At 40.7% G+C, this 20,920-nt stretch overlaps 1 protein-coding gene across 1 annotated transcript in view; it reads left to right on the top strand.

Moving 5' to 3' along the window:
- The window catches only part of THSD4 (thrombospondin type 1 domain containing 4), a 319,595-nt gene that overhangs the window by 64,319 nt on the left and 234,356 nt on the right, over positions 1-20,920 (top strand). Inside the window, exon 6 of the mRNA XM_040601898.1 lies at positions 13,530-13,632. Within this exon, the coding sequence (XP_040457832.1) occupies positions 13,530-13,632 (103 nt within the window). The remainder of the gene's footprint in view (positions 1-13,529; positions 13,633-20,920) is intronic.

Here is a 20,920-nt window from a genome sequence, read left to right as displayed (position 1 = left end):
TATAGTTTGAGTACTGATCTTTAACGAATGACATCAACCCTTTCACTCATGTTTTCCACTCAAATGTTACAAAAGAAGTGAGATTCACACCACACATTTGGAAAATCTGTAGTGAGTGCCTAAGCTGGCTGTGCGTATGTTTACTCCATAGACAATTGTACTACTTTTGCAGCAGTGGCCATATATATCTTCACATTAGATATGAAGTATCTCAAACCATTTTGAATGTAGCTCAGGACAGCATGCCATGGTTAAAGTTGTCTCTGTGTAACAGTCCCTCCTCTTATGAAATTGTCTGAATAATTCTTGCAGTTTTCAACCTAAGTTTTTAGCTTCTTTCTTGAATATCATCCTATTGTTCCTAAATATGTTGGGGAATTCTCTTACCTGTTCTTGGTGTTTATCCATGGTAGACAGTTTCCATATTTTAGTGTGAGAGTTGGCCAACTCGTATACATTTAGCACCATTAGTATGTTTGGGGTTTAGCTTGAGTACACTGGGGACAGAATTTTCCAGAGGCTCTGTCAACTTCCCAATATATATTTTCTTGATTTTTAATGTACAGAAGGACTTCAGTGGGTTTGGTTAACAGTAGTACTTCAGTATTTTACAATACTGCAGGAAGCATTGAGCTGCATTTTTCTTCTGTAAGGTTTATTTTGAAGTTCTGAGCCTGTTAAGTGGGTTGCGTGGTGAAGCTGGAGAAGTCTATGGACTGGTTGAAGTTGAGTGAATTTGTGTCTGAGAATAGCTGCAGATTCAGACCTGCATTTATGTGTAGTAATAACATGATATAAAAATGTTAATAATTCCTCTGAGTGCCTCAAAATCAAAACCAAATGCATATCAATTGGCTAAAACATGTTTCCTAACTTCCCAGTGAACGCTAAATGGTAGGTTTCGTGTAGCCATTGGAATTGTCTGAGAACTTACCTTTCTGATTCTTAGTTTAAATGGCATGCATGGGGGAGAGGAGACCGGGAAAAGATCCACAGTTATCCGATCACTTCATCAGTTCTGAATAGCAGCATTAGCACGTAAACCATTGTGAGGTGATTCAGAAACTTCATTTGGATGCTTGTTGAAATGAAGTGCTTTTTTTGTTATTCTGCAATAAAATATGACTGCTGGGTGATTTAGATGCATTGCCTGGTCATTGTTCAGACCTAACCTCTGTGCCAAGTTTTAGAGAGGAGACTAATCAATGAAAATTGTGAGTTCAGAGCTGTAATCAGATGGTTGCATTCCTGACATATTCGTAGAATTATTTAATAGGGTAGTGTAAATTTGAGTAGTCGTCATTTATCGATATAGACAAGTGTTGCGGGAGGTATTTTAAGGCATTCCAGCTTGACTTTGTTTCTTTTTGTCAATTCATATTGACAGAAGTATTTTCTGAAATTCTACTTCATATTTATTCAACAGTCCTATAATTTGAACAAGAAATTTGCTTTTTCTTCATATGATAGTTTAATTGCATCCAGGTTTTCCAAGCAGAGGAAGCTGCAGATGTCTAGAAACTTTGATCAGAGGAAATCCCTTGAATTAATTTACAAATAATTTTTTAAAAAATGTTGCTTTTTATGGACATTTGTTAACTATTCCCATTATCTACAGGTGTGGAAAACACCTACTGTCAGATGTCAGCATCTGCTTTGGTACATGAAAGGGCTAATTTTTTCCTGGTGTTTTTAGAAGGTTAGTTCAGTACTGCTGGTAACAATGACCAAGTTTAAGGTGCATTTTCAAGCCAGATAGCAGGAACAGAACATAAATTACCTGACTATAGGAATTTGCAGTGAAAGTACACACCAGTACAATCCTAGTCCTCTCTTGTACCAACTGGGGCTAGTGGAGGAAGAAGAAAGTGCAGAAGAAGCAGCCAAGGTTAAACTAAGGGTGCTGAAGGAGTAGTAGTTTGTTAGCATTGCTAGAGTTTTTTGTTCTGTGGGCTTGAAAACAGCAAATGGCCAAAACTCATGTAGAAAGTTAGGAAACATAAATGTAAGATTATCTCTGGCAGGCATGTATTCCTTTGCCTTACCACAGAATAGTTTTGTTGAAGGATGGTAGTCTAAACCTTCTTCCCCAGAGGTAGTAAAAATGAACTTGGCACTGCATGCCCTGTGGTGCCCAGAACAGTTAAATCAGACTTTTGCATATGATCCGTTAAGCTCTAACTGCCTACAGAACAATGTAAGCTCCAGAAATAATTAAAGCAGTTGTGATGTTAAAAAAAAAAAAAAAAAAAAAGCATGTATGTGTGTGGGGAAATCAGACTGTAGTGCTCTGTCTCATCTTTGCTAGTACTTCATCAAGTGTGCTGTGGGTCTGTCCAGAAATAACACCTTTGCAGGCAGCATATTGCATGCATAGAGACGTGCAAGTGTAATTAATAAAACAGATTTTTTTTCTAGTGATAGGTTGGTATGGCTGTTTATCTTCAAATTCTTGACTCAACAACAGTCAAAGCAAAATCTGCATTGGTCAAACTGTACTTATGATTTGGCAGCTCATCTGCAGATCAGGTCAAGAGGTTTTCAGTCAGACCTCCAAAACAGCAAGTACATAGTTCACGAGTGGAGAAGGGGTTGGTTTAAGCAAATTGTGCTATAGGTGACGTTTCCCTCCCCAAACTGGTGGAGTAGCTAGTTCCAGAAACTGCAGTCCATCTTTCATGTTCCTTATTCTGTATGTCCGTTGTATACCTGCTAGCATCTAGAGTGAATGAAACAGAGATTATGTAAATAACTCCCCTAATGAAACGTTCCCAATTGATCCCCAAAGTAAGTCCCTTCTGCACACTAGATAAGTCATCATACAGAAAAAATAGTATGTAATCATATAGTTGGGAATGGACCTCACAGGCAAAAAGAGCCAAATTACGTAGTAATTGCACGGACAATCTCTTCTAAGTTGAGGTTAAACTTCCTTTTAATGCCCTGTGACTTACTGTATGTAACTTTATAGTTTTAAAACAAACCCAAATCAAACAAAAACAGAATGCCATCGTGTCACATGTAACTGCTCATCAGACCACTGCATCTGAGCCAATGTGTGGTGGGTTGACCCTGGCTGGATGCCAGGTGACCACCAAAGCTGCTCTGTCACTCCCCTCCTCGACTGGACAGCGGAGAGAAAATATAATGGGAAACTCACGGGTTGAGATAAGGGCAGGGAGATCACTCAGTACATACAGTCACAGGCAAAACAGACTTGCCTTGGGGAAATTAGTTTTAACTTATTACCATTCAAATCAGAGCAGGATAATGAGAAATAAAACTAAAACTTGAAAGCACCTTCCCTCCATCCCTCCCTTTTTTCCATGCTTAACTTCATTCCTAATTTTCTCTACCTTCTCCCTCCAAGTGGCACAGGGGGACAGGGAATGGGTTTGTGATCAATTCATCACGTGTTTTTGCTGCCACTTCTTCCTCAGAGGGAGGGCTCCTCACGCTCTGCCCCCGCTCCAGCATGGGGTCCGTCCCACGGGAGACAGCCCTCCGTGAACTTCTCCGTGAGCCCTTCCATGGGCTGCAGTTCTGCACACGCTGCTCCAGCCGGGTCCCTCCCAGGGGGTGCCGTCCTGCAGGCACAGACTGCTCCAGCGTGGGGTCCCCGGGGGGCCACAAGCCCGGCCAGCAAACCCGCCCCAGCCCGGGCTCCCCTCCCCGCGGGGCCACAGGTCCTGCCAGGAGCTGCTCCAGCGCAGGCTGCCCCACAGGGTCCCAGCCCCCTTGGGGCACCCCGTGCTCCGGCGTGGGGCCCTCCCCGGGCTGGGGGGGATCTGCTCCCCCGTTACCCCCTGGGCTGGGGGCACAGCCTGCCTCACCATGGCCTTCACCGCGGGCTGCCGGGGCATCCCCGCTCTGTGCCTGGAGCACCGCCTGCCCCTGCTGCGCTGACCTTGGTCTCTGCAGAGTTGTTGCTCTCCCAAAGTCTCACTCCCTTCTCTTGCTGGCACAGTTTTTTCCCACCCCCCTTCTTAATGTACTATCCCCGAGGTGACACCACCATCACTGATGAGCTGGGCCTTGGCCAGTGGTGGGTCTGTCTGGGAGCCGGCTGGTGTTGGCTCCACTGGGTATGGGGGAGAGGAGCCACCTCTGTAGCCCCCCACTACCAAAACCTTGCCATGCAAACCCAGTACACGGTGGTAAAAGGAATTTACCATCACTAGTTCTATAGGGCAATGGAAATGCTTTGCTATGGTGTTCATATGTTTTTCTCACCACAGGTGTTTCTGTCGTTCTTCCCAATACAGCCTGTTTCTGCTCCTTTCCACTAGCAGAAGCTGTTCCACTGTATTTTATTGCTCAGTCACACTTCTCACTTTCTTAGTACCCTGTCTAGTATTTCCATGTCTTCTCACCACCTATTCTGCTTCCAATCACCTTCTACATCGGTTTCCTGGCTTCTCTCCAGTTTCACTTCTCTGCAGACCTTCTTCAGCTGACTCACTTATCCAGTCTCGTCTCTTGAATCCTAGTCCCAAGATATATCCAAGTTTTTCCAATGTATACAATGCATTTTAGCTACAGGTATTTGTATTGGACCACTTCCTTGCTTTGTCCATGCTGCCTGCAACCAGGCTCAAGGGATTATTAAAAGCAGAAGAGCGAGAGGTCTTGTTTTCTTCTCTAGTCCCTGCCCCTAAACATCAAGGAGCATGTACCAATAATTGCTGGGAAACTTCTCAGCCTCTTTTAGCCTCAGATATGGAACACTCTTCCTGTAAACAGATCGTTCCAGTAGTTTAGCTGCAAAACTTCACGTTTTGATTGAATGTGTACAAAGTATGATTATCAGCATTTTTTAAAAAAATCATGCGGCCTGGTTATTTTGGGTAGATTTCCATAAAAAAGGCAGAGGATCCATTCTTGACAAAGAACCACTGTCCTGGCTTCATGTCATTTATTAAAATAAAACAGGCACTTATATTTAAAACAAAATAATATTCAGACTACCTGGAGCATGGAAAAAACCACATATCGATCCTCTTGTTTTCCTTCAGACTCATCCTTGGATGAAATACTTCCATCAAATAAATGAGACTAAGACAGATACCAGGAGAGGAAAGTTTTAGTCTGAATGGTTAAAGTTTGATAAACTCATAAGTAAACAGACAGTGCTACCAGCTGTAGCTATACCAAAGCATTATAAAATATGGTAAATCTATCTACTAGTTAGTTTATGGTGCTTTTTTTTTTTCTTTTAAGTACTATGACCTGGGAAGAAAGACTATATTACAGAAACAGTGTAAGTGTGTTGTATCAGAAAGTAATTTTTGATGGAATCAAGAACTAGAAAATATGACTAATGCTGTAATTTGTTACACTTGGCTCTTGCAAACTCAGTCATTTTTAAGGTACATTTATGGTGCTCTACAACTGTTCCGTTTTTGTGAAAAACAATTTTTTTGGAAAAAAAAACGTTCCACATTGTAGGTGTGCTTTGGTGGTGTGGGTTTTTTTTGGTTTTGTTTTTTTATTTGGTTTTGGGGTTTTTTGTGGTTTTTTTTTTTCCCGAAAAAGAATAAAATGCATTCTCTCAAAGGACTGACCAGAATTCACCCTAGATATAGTAACATCTGTACATCTGTGCCTGTACATTTCTGCCTCGTGTAACCCTGCATAAACATTTCTGTTGCCTGGCTGTCACTTAGAATGGAGATCCTTCTCTAAGAATATTTTGATTATTGCTGTCAAAAGAGTTTTTCATTTAGAAGTGGAATATCATGGTAGTACAAATCAGAAACTTCCCTAAACTTTTATTTTCTGCTGGAACTGTTCAAATAGTCCCTCCTCCCACACAAAGGCCAGTCATTTGAATGGAAAGTATGCAATTGAATTTCCATTTAAATTGATTAGACTTTCATATAGAAAACTGGTAGAGGATTATTCTCACATACTTATGAAGCTGTAAGAATGCAAGAGTAAAGTAGTGAAACCTGTGTGACTTAAAGACTGTGCCCCAGAAATAATAGGCTGCTCCAAGAACAAGGTATTTAAAAAATGAAATAAAATAGTGCTGGAAACCCTAGCGTAGATGTTTTATTACATTAGCCTAATTTTCTACAAACTACAAGGACTAGATGTGTCATCTTTGCTTTAACTCTATTGATTTCACTAGAGTTGCATCAAGTGTGCATTTATCTTGGGGACTTTCAAAGCTGATAGTGGTGGTGCTTTTTAAAAAGGGTTTTGGAGTGGCTGATTCTTTTAGTATGAGAATACTACTACCATTCTATTAAAACAACTATCCTTGGTACATAAACTTCACATTTTCAGAGGAGGACTGTTGAAGCATGCTCTATTTTTCAGATGAATTTGAACAATGTAGACAGATGAGACACTGGATCTGTAACAAGGCTGAAAGCTTCCACGTTAAGGCATTCTTCAGGCATTGTGCCAGGTTGTGTCAAACGGGAACAACTTTTCATTGATTTCCCGTTAAATGAGGCAATAGTGTGTAGCTTAAGCACCTTGAGCATTATGTAGTGTTTCTATAAATAGATATTTGAATGGAGAGATTCTGGTATTTGGTGGATTTCTTTTATGTAGCATATTTATATAGAAAAATGATAGCACTGCTGAGACTGAGAACAGCCGTTGTACAAAGTAGTTATGATTGCTGCTGCGAAAGCCAAGTTCTTCGTACTTGATAGGAATCATGTAAAGAATATCCCGTGTGCACTCCAGCTTCGATACTGATTTCTTTGCTCAGGGAACTGGGCACTAAAAGAAATTTGGGACAGTAAAATGGTAACTACATTTTGAAAAAAAAAAACCAGCTTTGGAATGAGTGAATAGTCATCTGGGGTTTTTGCTGGGTCAAATAAAGACTAGCAACAGACTATGAACAGGGCTAGGTCATAGGCAGGTGTGAACCACCATAACTTCTTCTTATAGCTTACTTGCATACCGCTTTACACCAGGTGATACTGCGTTCCAGCATGGTCTGCTTTCAGTATCTGTCTTCCATTTTCTAATTGTTAAACTTAGATGTTGTAGGAACTGATTATTGTTTCTCAGATTGTTGGGTTTTTTTTTTAGTTATGTGGTTGGGTGTTTTAAATTTTAGCAGTAAACAGAAATGGATGGTGTCCTTGACACATTCCTGGTACTAGTGAGGAAGTGTACTGTTAATTTTCCTACTATAGCTCTTTGGTGAGCCCCTCCTAAGCTTACAGTGCCAAATGTCACCAGTCGTGCCCATTCGATCAGTGTGGATGCTTTGTGTGAGATGGATGATTGGCTAACATTTTATTTAAAACCAAAGCTGGACTTGAATCTTTTACAAGTTGTTGTTGAAAATCTTAAATAAACCAAGATTTTTCAGTCTAATCAGATGGGTCTGTCAGTGAGAATTTAAAAAAGCCACAAACATTTAAAGTGAAGCAGAAATACTACTTTTTCCATTTGTTTAGTTGATCTTTCTTCCTTATTATTAGACATACTGTGTTTTCAGCTGTAAAGTGCTATGGAAGGGAAGAAATATAGTAGCAGTAGTAGATGCATTTGCCACATTATGCATTAATGCCTTATTTGTCTGATACATCGCAAAGATAATAAAGATTAGGTTTAGGTAACACTTCAAAGACTTTTCTGGTTTAATTCAGAGGACTTTCTTGGTGCAAAGCTGAAATTTTTAATGGACAAAAGGGTTCTTAAGTTCCAGACTGAGATGGTCGCAGTTCCCCTCCCCATGGCAGTGGGAGCCAGCACCTCAGGAAGGCAGACACCCCCGTGTGCAGCTCTGCCACCCACCAGCTTGTTCCAAATGCAAGCTTGTTGCTAGCTGAATGGGATGTGGGCAGAAATGTAATGGTTTTGTATGGTGCACACAGCTAAGGTCTTTTCCATCTATGACAGGCAGCCCCTTGAAAGCAGTGAGGGAAAAGGGAAAGGCTGCAACCCCGTGTTACTTGCTCCCTTAGATTCAGCACTGCTTCAGGATCTCTGTCTGGTTAGTAAAGAAACTAGTTTATGATGATTGTCATAACTAGGCTTAATCTCCATTGCAACAGGCACGTAGGTGTAAATTCATTGCTTGAGGCAGTGCCGAGATTTCGACAATACAGGTGCTCATTCCTCATAAACTTGTCCAGATCCCACTCCATTCACAGATGTTAATTTTTGTTCCATGTCAAGCCAGACATTTATAGTGTACTGTCTGTGGTCATGAACTGTAACGAGAGCTGGCTAGCGCTATTTTTACTGCAGAGCAGTTCTTCACATAATTTTAAAAATTCTGCATTTCAAAGTTTCTGGCATGTTTCTATTTTTCAGAAGCATCAATTCCATTTGAATAAAAAATCTGCCTGATATTTTGTGCCACAGATACCTAGTCACATTTAATATACCTTACTTTTTTTTAGCTGGCAGCCAATTGTCTTCATGTTACATTACCGTTTTTAAAAATCAGAACTGTTGGGGGAATAAAAAAGAGTATCGGGTAGTTTAAATGGATCTGTTGCTGTCTTCTTGTGTGTGTTCAGCTCGACAAAAGTAGGTTGCCTTGATTCTCAGTAACACTGATGGGGAGGGCATGCATGGCCCTTGGCAATGCAAAGAGAAACGACTTAGCAGAAGAATTAAAATTTGAAGGATTCCAGATTCTGTGTTCAGATATGGACATGGAACTTCCATAGGATTCAGGAGGAGCAAGACACCAGCACTTCAGAGCAGAAGTTCACTGCAGAGGTGGTGGATTGTTGTGTAAAGAACTGGAATTTTTGTATTATGCACATTGCAAGGGCATGCCACTATGTTCTGAAACTGAGAGAAGAATCCTCAGATTACTGTTTCAGAAACGAACATTTCAATTGTTTTCTCTGTGAGATGTGTTTATCCTTTGGAATGTCAAAGGATTAATATGATTAGATAGAACCACTGAGAAGTGAAAACTACAGTACAAGATTACTTGGACTTAATTTAATATATAGTATTGCACACACAGAAAATATTAATTATGCATTATGCCTGAACGTGGAGAACCCAGAAAGGCTATGGGGCTCTGGAAAAAAGTGTTTGCCAGTTAGTTACTGTAGGTCATAAGAATAAAACAGTGCCAAAAATCTTAGTTAATGTTTAAATTGCCTTTAGAGGTGGTTTCAGCATCGAAACAGCCCATTTATGTATTTCCAGAAGTGCATTATCTCAGCGCAGCTTTGCAACAGCTTTGCTAATGGCAGGCATGCATCCAGCATGAGTGCACATCTGCTGGCAGACTGATAATTTTCTGGCGTTTTGCCAACATTTCATTAATTAGCCCAAGTGTTCAAGATTTGTTAAAAATCTGTGCTTTTCAAATGGTTCCAAAAAGCTAAAAAGCAAGTAGGGTGGTTTCTTTGTTTTACAGCCTTAGCTGTAGTGGTACACGATGAGAAGTACTGTGTGTTTCTGTCCCTCAGAGTATGTTAATACCTGCATATCTCAGATCAATTGGAGGCATAAATAAAGCAACTGTTTCAGAAGTACAAAGTCGCTATCAACTGCAGGCACAGTCCGTTTCAAGACATTTGGCCTGAGGTCCCCAAACACAAAAGGATATTTCTAAAATGTTTTGTCTTAAGCGCTGCCTGCCTCAGCAATGTAGTGCTGTGCTGCTGCTGTTAATGTCACCTTCGGAAAGCACAGGAGGAAAAGCTGGCCAAGATGTCATACTCATTGAAATGGCCACATCGAAATCCATCAGTGGATGTTCTAGAAATGTCTTGCCTTGCGTGAAAACCTCCAGCACTTTGAAGGTACTTAGCTGCGTGAAGTCCTGCTTGCTTAACTTACAGCATTGGGTCTTCCAAGCAGTGGTTTTTAAATAGGAGAGACATCCTCTAAAAACATACATAATTATGGATTCTAGATGCTGTTTCTCATTTTATAGTGCACAACTGAAAAAGGAATAGTAAAAAAACCTTCTCCTGGCATAAACTATAGTTTTCTAGATAATTTATATATGCCTTTACACAATAGAATCTGAGATTTGCCTTTGTAGGCGCAAAGTATATTTTTTGCTGCTCTGGCCTCCACAGACCTGCGCTAAAAATGAGATTTTATTTCTTTTTTTATAAGTGTCCAAAGAGATCATCCTGTTTTTATATCAAAACCTCTATGAAAACCTTTAGATAACTCCCTCAGTAATCACAAAGCGAAATTAAGTTTTTGAGGAAAAAATAGAATAACAGATCTGTTGTTAACAAAACAATGAATCAAAGTCAACATTTTGTTTTCAAAAAAATTGTTTTCAAGTCCCTTGCAGGCAGCACGATCCTCATGCCCTCATGTCACTGAGGGGGAACTGAGGGAGGATCACACAACAAGGTTAAATATTTTAATAAAGTTCATTCTGAAAGCCTCAGGGAGATTTTGGAAAGAGATCCAGGTTGTTTAAAGCCTAGTGCTCTGGCTTAGCCACGGGAACATTCTTCTTCTGTAAAGATGCCACAATGTGCCAACTTTTTAAAGCAGAATTGCTGTTCCTTTGGCAGAGGGCCAGGAAGGGTGTAGGGATGCTGTCCTGGGCAGACCCTTGGATGGAGCTGAACTGGTGTGACCCCCTGCAGGGGACAGTGCTTGGGGAAAGCCTGGCTTCGTCTCCAGTCATCTTCCAGTAGCTCCCAGCTGAGTGTGCCAGCTGGAAAGCAAGTGATGAACTCTGTAAGGTACAGGTGTTAGATGCTGTAAGTACGAGCTTGCTTTGGGGCTGTCATCTTATTTCAGATGTTTGCTGCTGTCTTTTAGGAGGTTTGTAGTCAAGCTATATGTGTTTGTGACAGAAATAATTAAATAGAAGTGTAAAAATAGGTTGTACTCTCATGGAATACATAAAAAAATGCAAATCGACAGAAAGCCCTGTGATAAAGTTTCACTTTGGATTGCAGAGGGTCATGCTTTTTCCTTTTAGTGATAACAGTGTTTTTTCTGCCTGAAAGATGTGCTGAAAAGCCAGAGGGGCCAAGAGTAAGTGCCAGGCATTCTTAGCTCCTCTGAGGAAGGCTCACAGATTTAATTTTCAGGGGGACGGAAGCAGGCGGTGTGAAACTGTCATTTTGTTCAGCTGTGTGTTAAGAATTTATGCGGGGTTAATAAATGGTGTGTAGAAGTTAGTATATACGCAGAGTATAGTATTACTCTTTTAAGCCTTGCTGATTCATAAACTGTAGTAAGTTTGACTAGTTGCACCTTGTAGTTAACTCTTTCGTAAAAGATTTTTAAAAGACATTTAAAAATGAAAACGAGTATAGCCTATATAAAGAATAAAGCAAAGAGTTTTGGCAGACCAGGTCACATGCTCCAATTTTTACTCACAATTTTATTTTGTAATTAAACTTTGATGGAAGAAATGGAGGAAGGATAGCCGAGTTGGGATTTTAAAGTAGCAGGGTTGTTACTGAGTTTGCCTTTTCTTCTGATTCCTGCTTGATCCACACAATGTTTAGTGTATTTGTCAGTCTTTTTTTCTGCTTGAAAGCAATGGGGCCTCTGTCCTGTGGGCAACTTTCAGTCAGTTTAAAAACAGAAATTGTAGCTATATAAAAATGATGTTAGAAGGGGCGGGTGTCGCTGTTTTTTGGCAACAGTAATGAATATTTTGATCTATTTATTCATACATTGTCTGCAGTTGGTATGAACGGGGTGTACAGGAAATGGTTTATGAGCCAGAAATACTGGTACACAAGAGCACGAGCTCAAGGCTCAGCAAAGGAAAAACAAGAAACAACAAACCCTCACAATAGACTGTCAGCAAACGCGTGCCAAAAAAAAGGGAAACATGTTCCAAAAAGAAACCCTTCCGGCTGGGTTCTTTGCTGGTGCAAACTGATGTCGTTCTGCTGAGACGTAATGTAGTGACCTTAATTTATGCCAGCTCAAGGTCTATCCCTTCAGCTTCAGGATATGTGCTCTACTTGGTTTCCATGACAAATGCAAGCTTCCCAGCGTCGGTTCGTTGGTGTTGAAGCCCGAATCGTCCTTGCTGTGTTACTCTGTCACAGACGGAAGGCTGTGGATTTCAGTCGTGGGAATACAGCATTGCTTTCTGCATTTGATACCAGGAACGCTTGTGGTTCCACCCTTCCAGTGGAGTTCCGTGGCTTATGATCCTATTTGGAGGAAAGCTTTTTTATTTTTATTTTTACTTTTTCTTTTTTTCATCAGAGGGTTTGTTGGGGAAAACAGTATTTGCATGTACTTGGAGGTCTCAGAAGGGTGGGCAAACAAAGCACAGATGGCTGTTTGGCCAGAAACAGTGTTTATTCTAGAAGATTTGTTGCCATGATTCAAAGGGAAGATAAAGTAGTCCATGAACCTTCCCCCAGGCATGGCTTTGGTACAGTTTATAGCCCACTTGAAATCTTTTGACTTTGATATCTCACTGATCCAGTTACAAACATCTTCATATAGAGGGTTGGATGCAAAGCAAGATCTCCTCTGGGACCTCTGGTGTGCTGCTTCATACAGTATTGTCTCTAGTTTTCCCTTGAAATCTGTCTTCTATAGAAAAAAATAGTGTTGTTCTAGTCCAGTTCTTCATGTGGTTTCTACTGTTCCTGAATAGTTTTTAATAGCCACTTTGATCATCTAAAGGCTAGCTGAAAAAAATGCACCTGTGACCAAAGCTTGTCTGTTCTCCCCAAGCACAGAAATTGTTCTAATTAATCCCCTGCCTTTTCTAGCAAGCTCTCTCCCCTTTGTTGTGCTTGCACGCAGAGTACTCTTTTAACTGCTGTATTGTGAGGATATAGGCAGAACAAAGTAATTAAGTATTTAAGTATTTAACGTGTATTTACTTTTGGAATCTGTTTCCCATCTAAAGAAGGGTTGTCTGCCAAAGGCTTGCATTGCAGGTGACCTGATAAAAGATATTACTTCTAGCTGTAAAACTTGCCCTGCCTCAATATGCCTGTGTGCGTGCGCAGGCACATGCCTCTATGTAAGAAGCTCTTCCCACTATTTCATTTCAAGAACTCTGAAGCCAGCATTTGAAGGCATAAGTTAAACTACAGAATAATGCAATGACTGTAATAGCGGCATGTAGAAATAAAAAAGAAAAAGCAGTAATATGGTATTGAAGCATAGGATGAGAATAAGCTGAGGCCAGGTTTTAATAAGTTATGGAAGCGTGTATGTTAAGTGTTTCAACTCTGTTGAATCTGAGCCCAGAAAATTAATAATGAAAAATGTGAAGCTATTGTGGAAAGGAAATTATTTGGATCTGATTTATTGAATTTATCTTGAAGTGTCATGTTTTTGCTGAGGAAAATGATAGCTCAATAAAAATCTTGCTTTCTTTGTAGAACTGTTGCTCCCTCCACAAATTTGTTTTTTCTACAGGTACTTTTGATACTGTTACTTGAAAGCATAGTGTTTGTTACCTGTTTTAAAGAAAAGGAGTCTCCTGATGTTAATATTGTTTATCTGGATTAGAATTTGGCAATGCCTTCATTAAAGTTCTAAAAGGAATTAATAAGAAAGCAATAATAACATTGCTGTTGATTATAATGTGACTGGTTTTTTTATCTAAACAGATGTGTCCTGAAAGCAGCAGAAATATTAGAGAGGTGCAATGTGCATCATACAATAACAAGCCATTTATGGGTCGATTTTATGAATGGGAACCTTTTGCAGAAGGTAAGGGAAGACAACTTGGTTTTGCATTATTATATGGATTGTGTTTTGGAAAGGCAAATGTGATTTTTATCCAGTGGAAGCATTCAGGCTTTTGCTGTTTGAGTCTTGCTCATTTTGCTCTGTTTGTCTGCTGCGTTTATTCATGGGCAGACAAGTAGATAATCTCACATCGATATTTTTTATGTTTTACAGGAATGAAAGCATAAAAGTCCTACTTTGACTGGTATACCATTTGCTTTGTATAGTGTTGCAACGGTATTTCAGTTACTATACTGTCAACTGTCTTCTTACATACTTAATTTGATGACGAAGGCTCAATATGGCTCCACTTCAGTAATGAGGCTAGATATTTTATATTTTTTTTTTAATGTCATTTTAGTCTGTGACTCATGGTCCTTATGCATTCATTTCAGGACTCTCTGGCTGTCTAATCTGTATTTTCTAATGGGATGTTTGACAGTTGGGATGGTGATAACCTGTGCTATGGACTTCCCCAACTGCATGTTGCACTGTTTGTCCAGGAGCACAAAGCAGCAGCAGTAGCTCTAGTTGTGGTCTGCCACCCCTTGAAAGTCCTAATCCTTGGAGGATAAAATGTCAGTCAGTTGGGGGTTACAATATTTCTTCAGAAACATGTATTGTGAAATAGTTATATATTTTGTTTGTGTCTCTTTAAACAAGAGCTGGGCCCACCTCAGCTGAGATTTGTGATTATTTATGAGGTAGATGATTTATTCTCCAAATATGTCTCTGGATTCAGAGGGATTTAGTTCATTTCTTATTTTTGAAATTAACATTTTAAAGTTGTTTTCCACAACATTTCAAAGACCAAGGAGGATTTATGCACAGAGAAACAGGTACGCGTACTGTGGACTAGCTGTCTTTATTATTCCGAGGCCATTCTCTCAGTTGTGAATTATTAGTTGGAGAGTACAACGATGACTTTGTTACAACAGACTCTACCTACAGGCTATGTGTGCTCTGTACCACGTTCTGTGCAATGTCTCCCCTCCAAATGGAGGCACAGTCTCACCTTAAAATTTCAAAATTCAGGATGGAGGCCCATCTGCTTAACCTTTCTAGATTTGAGAAGAACAAAGTAGAAGAGAATTTACCTGTATTTTTAAACTGTCACTTGAATATGGCTTTTATTGCCTTCTATGTAAGTAGCTATGTATAACAGAATGGCACACACTACTTTATGCCATGGCTTTTAGGGTCTTATAGTCAGTGTTTGCAAGGATTTCTCTTTGCCAGAAGACTTCATTTCAAATAAAGGCTGCAGTGTACTATGATTTATCTTTATAGCAATGCCCTGCCTCTGTACATCCTAAAATTTGTTTAGAGGTAAGATTTACCTGATTGTGCAGATCTTCAGTATCAGTGACCTGCTCTGGCACAATGAGTGCTCTGTGTATGTTTTGCTTTCCTTCCCTTTGGTCTTTAACTCGTTGTGCTGTTGCCTTCCCAACTCCAAAAGGGAGGCAAAACAAGAGGTTTGGAAAATGAATGGGAAAGTTTCTTTCATGATGGATGGATTCCTCCTGGTTGTCCTATTTTTATTCCCCCTCCCTTCATCCTAATGGGTTTAGAAGGAGAAAACGGTGATAGCTACTGGTGATTTTTCATTGTTAATAAACTGAGGTCATGCCTATCCTGTGGTATAGAGCCCAACAGTAATTTTTGAACTGAAAGCAGTGAAAAGTGCATCTGCACAGGGCTGCGGCTGGGTGTGCCAGCTGGCAGCCGGCACGTGCTGCTGTCGCTGCATTGCTCGGGGGGGGCTGAGGGAACCCCTTGTTGGGCTGCACGGTGTGAACAGCTCTATCTGAGCCAGCTTTCGGGGTTCAGTGCCTTGCTTCATTGCACAAAGGCAAAGTGCTTATTTTGGAACAGTAAAGACCCTCCCGAAGAGGGGCTGAAGGAGATACCAGCAGTCCTTGTTCGTTCATTTTTCAGGTGACTTAAGGAGTATTGCATGTGTGTGAAGTTCCTTTTTCCTATACCCAGAAATGGACATTTCCAGGGTGCTTATCATGCTAGCATGCTTTCTGTAGTACCTTTAGATGAGCAGCTTTGATCCACAATTGATGTTACTTATTTTTACAGCTCAACGTGAGTCAGTGCAGACTCAAGCAGGTTCATATCTAACTCCCAGTTGACTGAATGATGTTTGTGTCTCATGCAGTCATGTCTCAGCCCTAGTTTTATCTGTTGTGGGTATAGTAAATACTTGCAGAGCTGTATCTCTTTATCTTAAATTATGAACGTTCAGTATATATTATGCTTTTAATTAAAGTCATGTTTGGCATTGTGAAGTTGCCCAAAAGGAAGTTTCAGAGCTGTACAGCTTTGGCACTTTGTACCATGCATTTAGGTAGAAAAAAGAGCTCGGTACCCCAGTAAGCACATGGCTGAAGGCATGTTTTGCGGACAGCATGACTTCTGCAACATGGCCCCAAAGGCTTATGTTTGTATTGATGTAACAGCTTTGATGCGTCCCTTTTCAAACTGCTAGTGACAAGACAGCCAATGGTGACAAGCTCAGCCCACCTCCATCTCCTTGCTTCCTACACAGCAGCTTTGACTCGCTGTGCCCTGTGCCAGGAAAGATGACTCAGGGGATCTAAAACATGCCACAGTCATTTTTTTCCCTCCCCTGCATAGCGCAGCTTGCTCCTGATGTTTACGTTGGATCAATAAGGGCAGCTAAACCATAATTTACAGCCCTATCTTGATGGCGAATTAAGTGTAATTATTATTATTTTTTAAAAAACACATATTTTTAGTTTCCCCTTGTTCAGATTGGTGCAGCTGCATTTCTAACTCCTGTTTTATCTGCCACAGCTCCAACACAAACTTTTGTCTTTATTAAAACAGCTGTATTAAAGAGACTATAAACCCAATGAATTTAGAGTATTTAATGAAAAAAATCTAGTTTGTGTTGGAGAACCAATAGCATGTAATGACTTCAAGGGCAGGATTTGACAGGAAGGATCCAGTTGTGACTAAGGGAAAATATCACAGTGACATGAACATAAAACCTGTAAAGAAGTTTAAGTCTACAAAAGCAATAAATGTTTTAACTGTTCTGATAAGTGAACTCTTTAATTTGAACTATTTATTTCAGCTAGCTTTATTTTTAGTTGTGAAAAATTCATAACCTGGAGCGTTTGATGTTTTGGTGGCTGTATGAAAAGAATCTATTGAAAGGAGAAAACCTATTGGTTCATTAAAAAAGAGAGCTCAGTGGGAATCCGATCACGGGAGCCTCTCAGTGAAGAATAGCTGCATTTTTTGAGAGGAGGGAGACAACTACAGATCTTTTTGCCAGAAATCCTCTACAAGTTTGAAGTAGAAATAAAGTCCTCTCCAGGAGAATCCTTGTCTGATACTTCATCTTCAGGAGGATACCTGAGTAGTCTTCATGCATCCAAAAATACTTGTCAAATACAGTATTTTCAAATCAATGACTGCAGAAAATCCTGGTCAACTGCAGGCCCTTTTGCTTTCTGTTCTGTTTGATAATGGCAGCCATGGTTTTGTAATAGGTGATATTTTATCTGACAGCCCTTGCCATGGGTTTCTGTTACAGCAGGTAGCATTATCCCTGTGGCCGGCAGGCAGGCGTAGGAGCGGTGCTGTGCAAGGAGCGCAGCGTGGCCTTGGCCTTGGTGCTCTGCCCTCTGTGAAGGCCAAGTCTTGCAGGGATGCTCAGCCTCCCCGCCTTGAGCTGCTCTGCGTGGCCACCAGCAAGGGCTGCCCCTGCCTGCCTCGCAGGTGGAAGAGGACCCCGAAATCTAGGAGGAGCTGTGGTTGCAACTCCGGTGTGTAGAACTTGAAACAGTGGGAAATGTATTATTTGGGGAGTTGGCATTTTTCTTCCTTTTGAATGTAGCAATTTACAAGCAGAAAAATACTTTAACATTTGAGCATTTTCTCCTGAGAGACAATTTCACTTTCTTAAAAAAGAGAAAAAAAGAGGTTTTTGCAAGTCAAAGCCCGGTCCACTGAAAGACAGGCATGATTTGCCACTAAAATTTTTCGAGGCTTTGTCCCCTTCCCTTATAGTAGAATAAATGCAAATTTTTCATGGAATTTTTTCTGTTTTCTTTTTTGAATTTTTTTCATTTTGTTACTTTAGAGGAAAATTTTAATGGGAGGTTTTCTAAAATGTAGACTTGACCAAGTATTTCCTCCAAATGACATTTTTCTTTGGTTTTTATTGAAAACCAGCTCTAGTTTCAGTGCTCCCCTTCCAGCTGAAGGCTCTTGTTTGCAGGGCAGCATGTTCTTTACCTGCATTGCAGTGACCGGGAATTCTTGCCATTTCAAACGTATGTGTTATTTTACATGTGTAGCTGTAACTTATGTTAGAGCTTGTTGGAGGCTAGCTAACAAAGTAAAAACCCAAAAAATAATGGGAATGAGGACGTGGCTGAAGGATCATCGTAGCAGTGGCTGTACAGATGATTTAGTTTCACTCAGCAGAGTCAAGATGTCTTTGGCTTCAAATACTGTATCAAGCCAGACGAATTTCTAGGAACAGAGCCACACTCAGATCTTGAAAGCTGTTTAAATAGTTTGTTGCTGGCAGATAGTCGCTGGAAGCTGGAGGCCTGTGTGGAGTGCGTGGCGGGGCTGCGCTCCCTCTGCTCCCCGCCTTGGGGCGGCGAGGGCAGCGTCCCCAGGGAGCCGGGCAGGTGACCTCGGGCAGCGAGGGGGAGCGCTGGAAGGCACAGCAGAGTTCCTCTGGTTCCTTCCACTTGCCAGGTCTGGCTTCCTCTTACAAATCTCTGTATTTTCCTATTTGATTGCTGAGATACAGAAGTTGTGCGGAGCCTGTGCGCCACATTGCTCTTTGGAGCAGGGATCGACTCAGGCTGGGTTTCAAATGGGATAAAAATTCCTGTAGCTGAGCAGTAGTAAAATGTATGAAATGGCACTAATGTCACTGCTGTGTTTTCTGGGGGGGGGGGGGGGGAGGGAAACGGGTTCCCAGTCTCCCCTATTACCGTTGTCACCAAACCTAACGACTGATGGGCACCGTAACGAGGGATTCAGAATCAGCTGGAGTTGGAGGCTGACATGCGCTGGGCCTTGTGGCAGGGCAGCTGGGCAGTGTTACCTGGCTTCTGGTTACTTGAAATGTGTCAGAACCCAAACTTTGAGTGGATGTAAGGATACGTGGTTGGCAGGTTTTTCACACTGGACTTTGTGGTATTCTTTCTCTAAAATGACTATGTCAGTGCTCCATCCTGGAGCCTGTGCTGTGTTCAGAAGAGAACTCACGGTAGAGGTAGATCTCTGTCGACATGCTGTAAAATCCTTTCTGAGTTTACTTTTGTTTTAAAATACCTTTGATAACCTCTAGGCATAGAGGTCTCCTAGCTTACGGCTGTGAAAAATATAAGCTCTGAAGAAAATGAAATTTGTAAGTTCCACAGGTGTCTAGCAAATACTGCAACTTGTATACTTTGTGTCAGGTAAGAGGCATTTCTGATTTAGGCTGAATTAATTTTTGGTATTAGGATGGAGACTGGAGACTAATGCAGGGCTGCGACATTTTTTTATTTTTTATTTTCTTTCTGGATATGTAACTGCAGATTTCAATCATTTTGAATGTCAAAATAGCTTCTCGTAACAGACCAAATTGTTGTGGCTTAACTTAAGCCACATTGTTAAGCTGTTAAGAAACTTCTCCAGTCTGCTGGTATTTGATGACCCTGAAGGCACTGAATGAGTTCTGATTAATATGATTTAAGTAATTATGAAATGGAAGAAAAGCCTAATTGATCTTTTAAAAATCCCGAGAGGTGCAAGTAGCATAATGCATTTCTGGAATCAAGTACCCAGAAGTCGGAGAGGGCTGGCTTCAGAGAGTGGCTGTAGGGAGCACAGTTAGCAGGGCAGCGAAGGCACTGCCTACAGATCCTAGACAGCCAGTTTTGCTGGTTTTTCTGTTTTGTTGATGTTTCAGGGTTTGGGAGGCTTTGTTTAGACAAGGGTATGTCGGCTTGTGAGGAAACCATTTATTCAGTTCCAAAGTGTCATCAGTAAGATGTTTTGTGGAGCATTTTCCAATCTGTTGATCAGCAGCATTCATCCACCAGGACTAGGGAACATCAGGACATCCCTTCTTGGGAGTGTCTGCTAAATGAATATCACCATTTTGACTAGTAATACTTCTCTTGTCAGCTTTCTGGATGTTGCTTGTCAGTTTTCTGTTATTACATGTGACTATTTCTATACAGCTAGCAAATACTCATCAATAATTTTACAGTAAGTTTTGGGGCCAGATATAAATGTGGCCTATTGTGTGTTATATGACATTGCAAACCAGTTAATATTCTGGCCAACCGAGGATGTATTATACTTGTTTTGGTGGCATGTTATTAGTGCAAGCATTCATTCAGTGACCATTGTTGGATTTCATGACGTCTTAATATAAAACCATTCTAGAAGCATTGTAAAGTTTGAGATATATATATAGAAACATTACATTTGTGTCATCTTTTTTCAGTTAACTGGAAGTGGAACTTCAGTTTAGAGCAATTAGGAGCGTTCACCCTTGCATGAGGGTGGTAAGGTAGGCCCTGGGGTATGTTCCTGGAATGCTAGAGGAGCACAATCCTTGAGGAGCAAAGGTAACGGAGTCCCCGTTCATGAACTCTTGGCCTTTCCTGATCTGTAACTGCCGGTTCCCTGTGGCTCAGGATACACTGTGCTGAACTGGTGTGCTCTTAGCTTTGTGTGCAGTACTGTGGCAACCTAATATTTTTCACCCAAAGGACAAGAAGTAGTCTTTCTGTTTTATTTATACTTTCTCAATTAAGTTACTTCTAGTGAACATACAGATGTTTGAGTATATATACACTATCAAGAAGTAATCCAGCTGTGCTCCAGTTCATCCAGCTGCAAGGTATTATATTCAGTGAGGCAGCTGCTTGAAGTCTTCATTTCTGATCACAATAGACCATACTTCTCTGCTTAATTTTTTTTTCTTTTTCCCCTCCACCTGTTAGAAATCTTCTTGATTGCTTTTATTCCATTTTCTGGCTCGTTGTTCTTGAAGGTTGTATTTTAATTGCATGCACTGTATTTTCTGTAACTTTTTTTTCCCATTCCTATTTTGTGTGAAATGCGGTAGCCAGATTCATCAAAGAGGTGATAGACAGAGTTTGATGAGGTTTGAAATGTAATGAGTAGATGGTGTTTGTATTTGTTGATTAGCTACGACTCAAAACTGCACACCCCTAACGATAGGTAATAACAGAATATAGGTAGT

This window comes from Falco naumanni, chromosome 7, assembly GCF_017639655.2.
Source record: "Falco naumanni isolate bFalNau1 chromosome 7, bFalNau1.pat, whole genome shotgun sequence".
Taxonomy (NCBI): domain Eukaryota; kingdom Metazoa; phylum Chordata; class Aves; order Falconiformes; family Falconidae; genus Falco; species Falco naumanni.
Note: the sequence above shows the minus strand (reverse complement) of the source record. Positions and strands in the feature narration are given on the sequence as shown.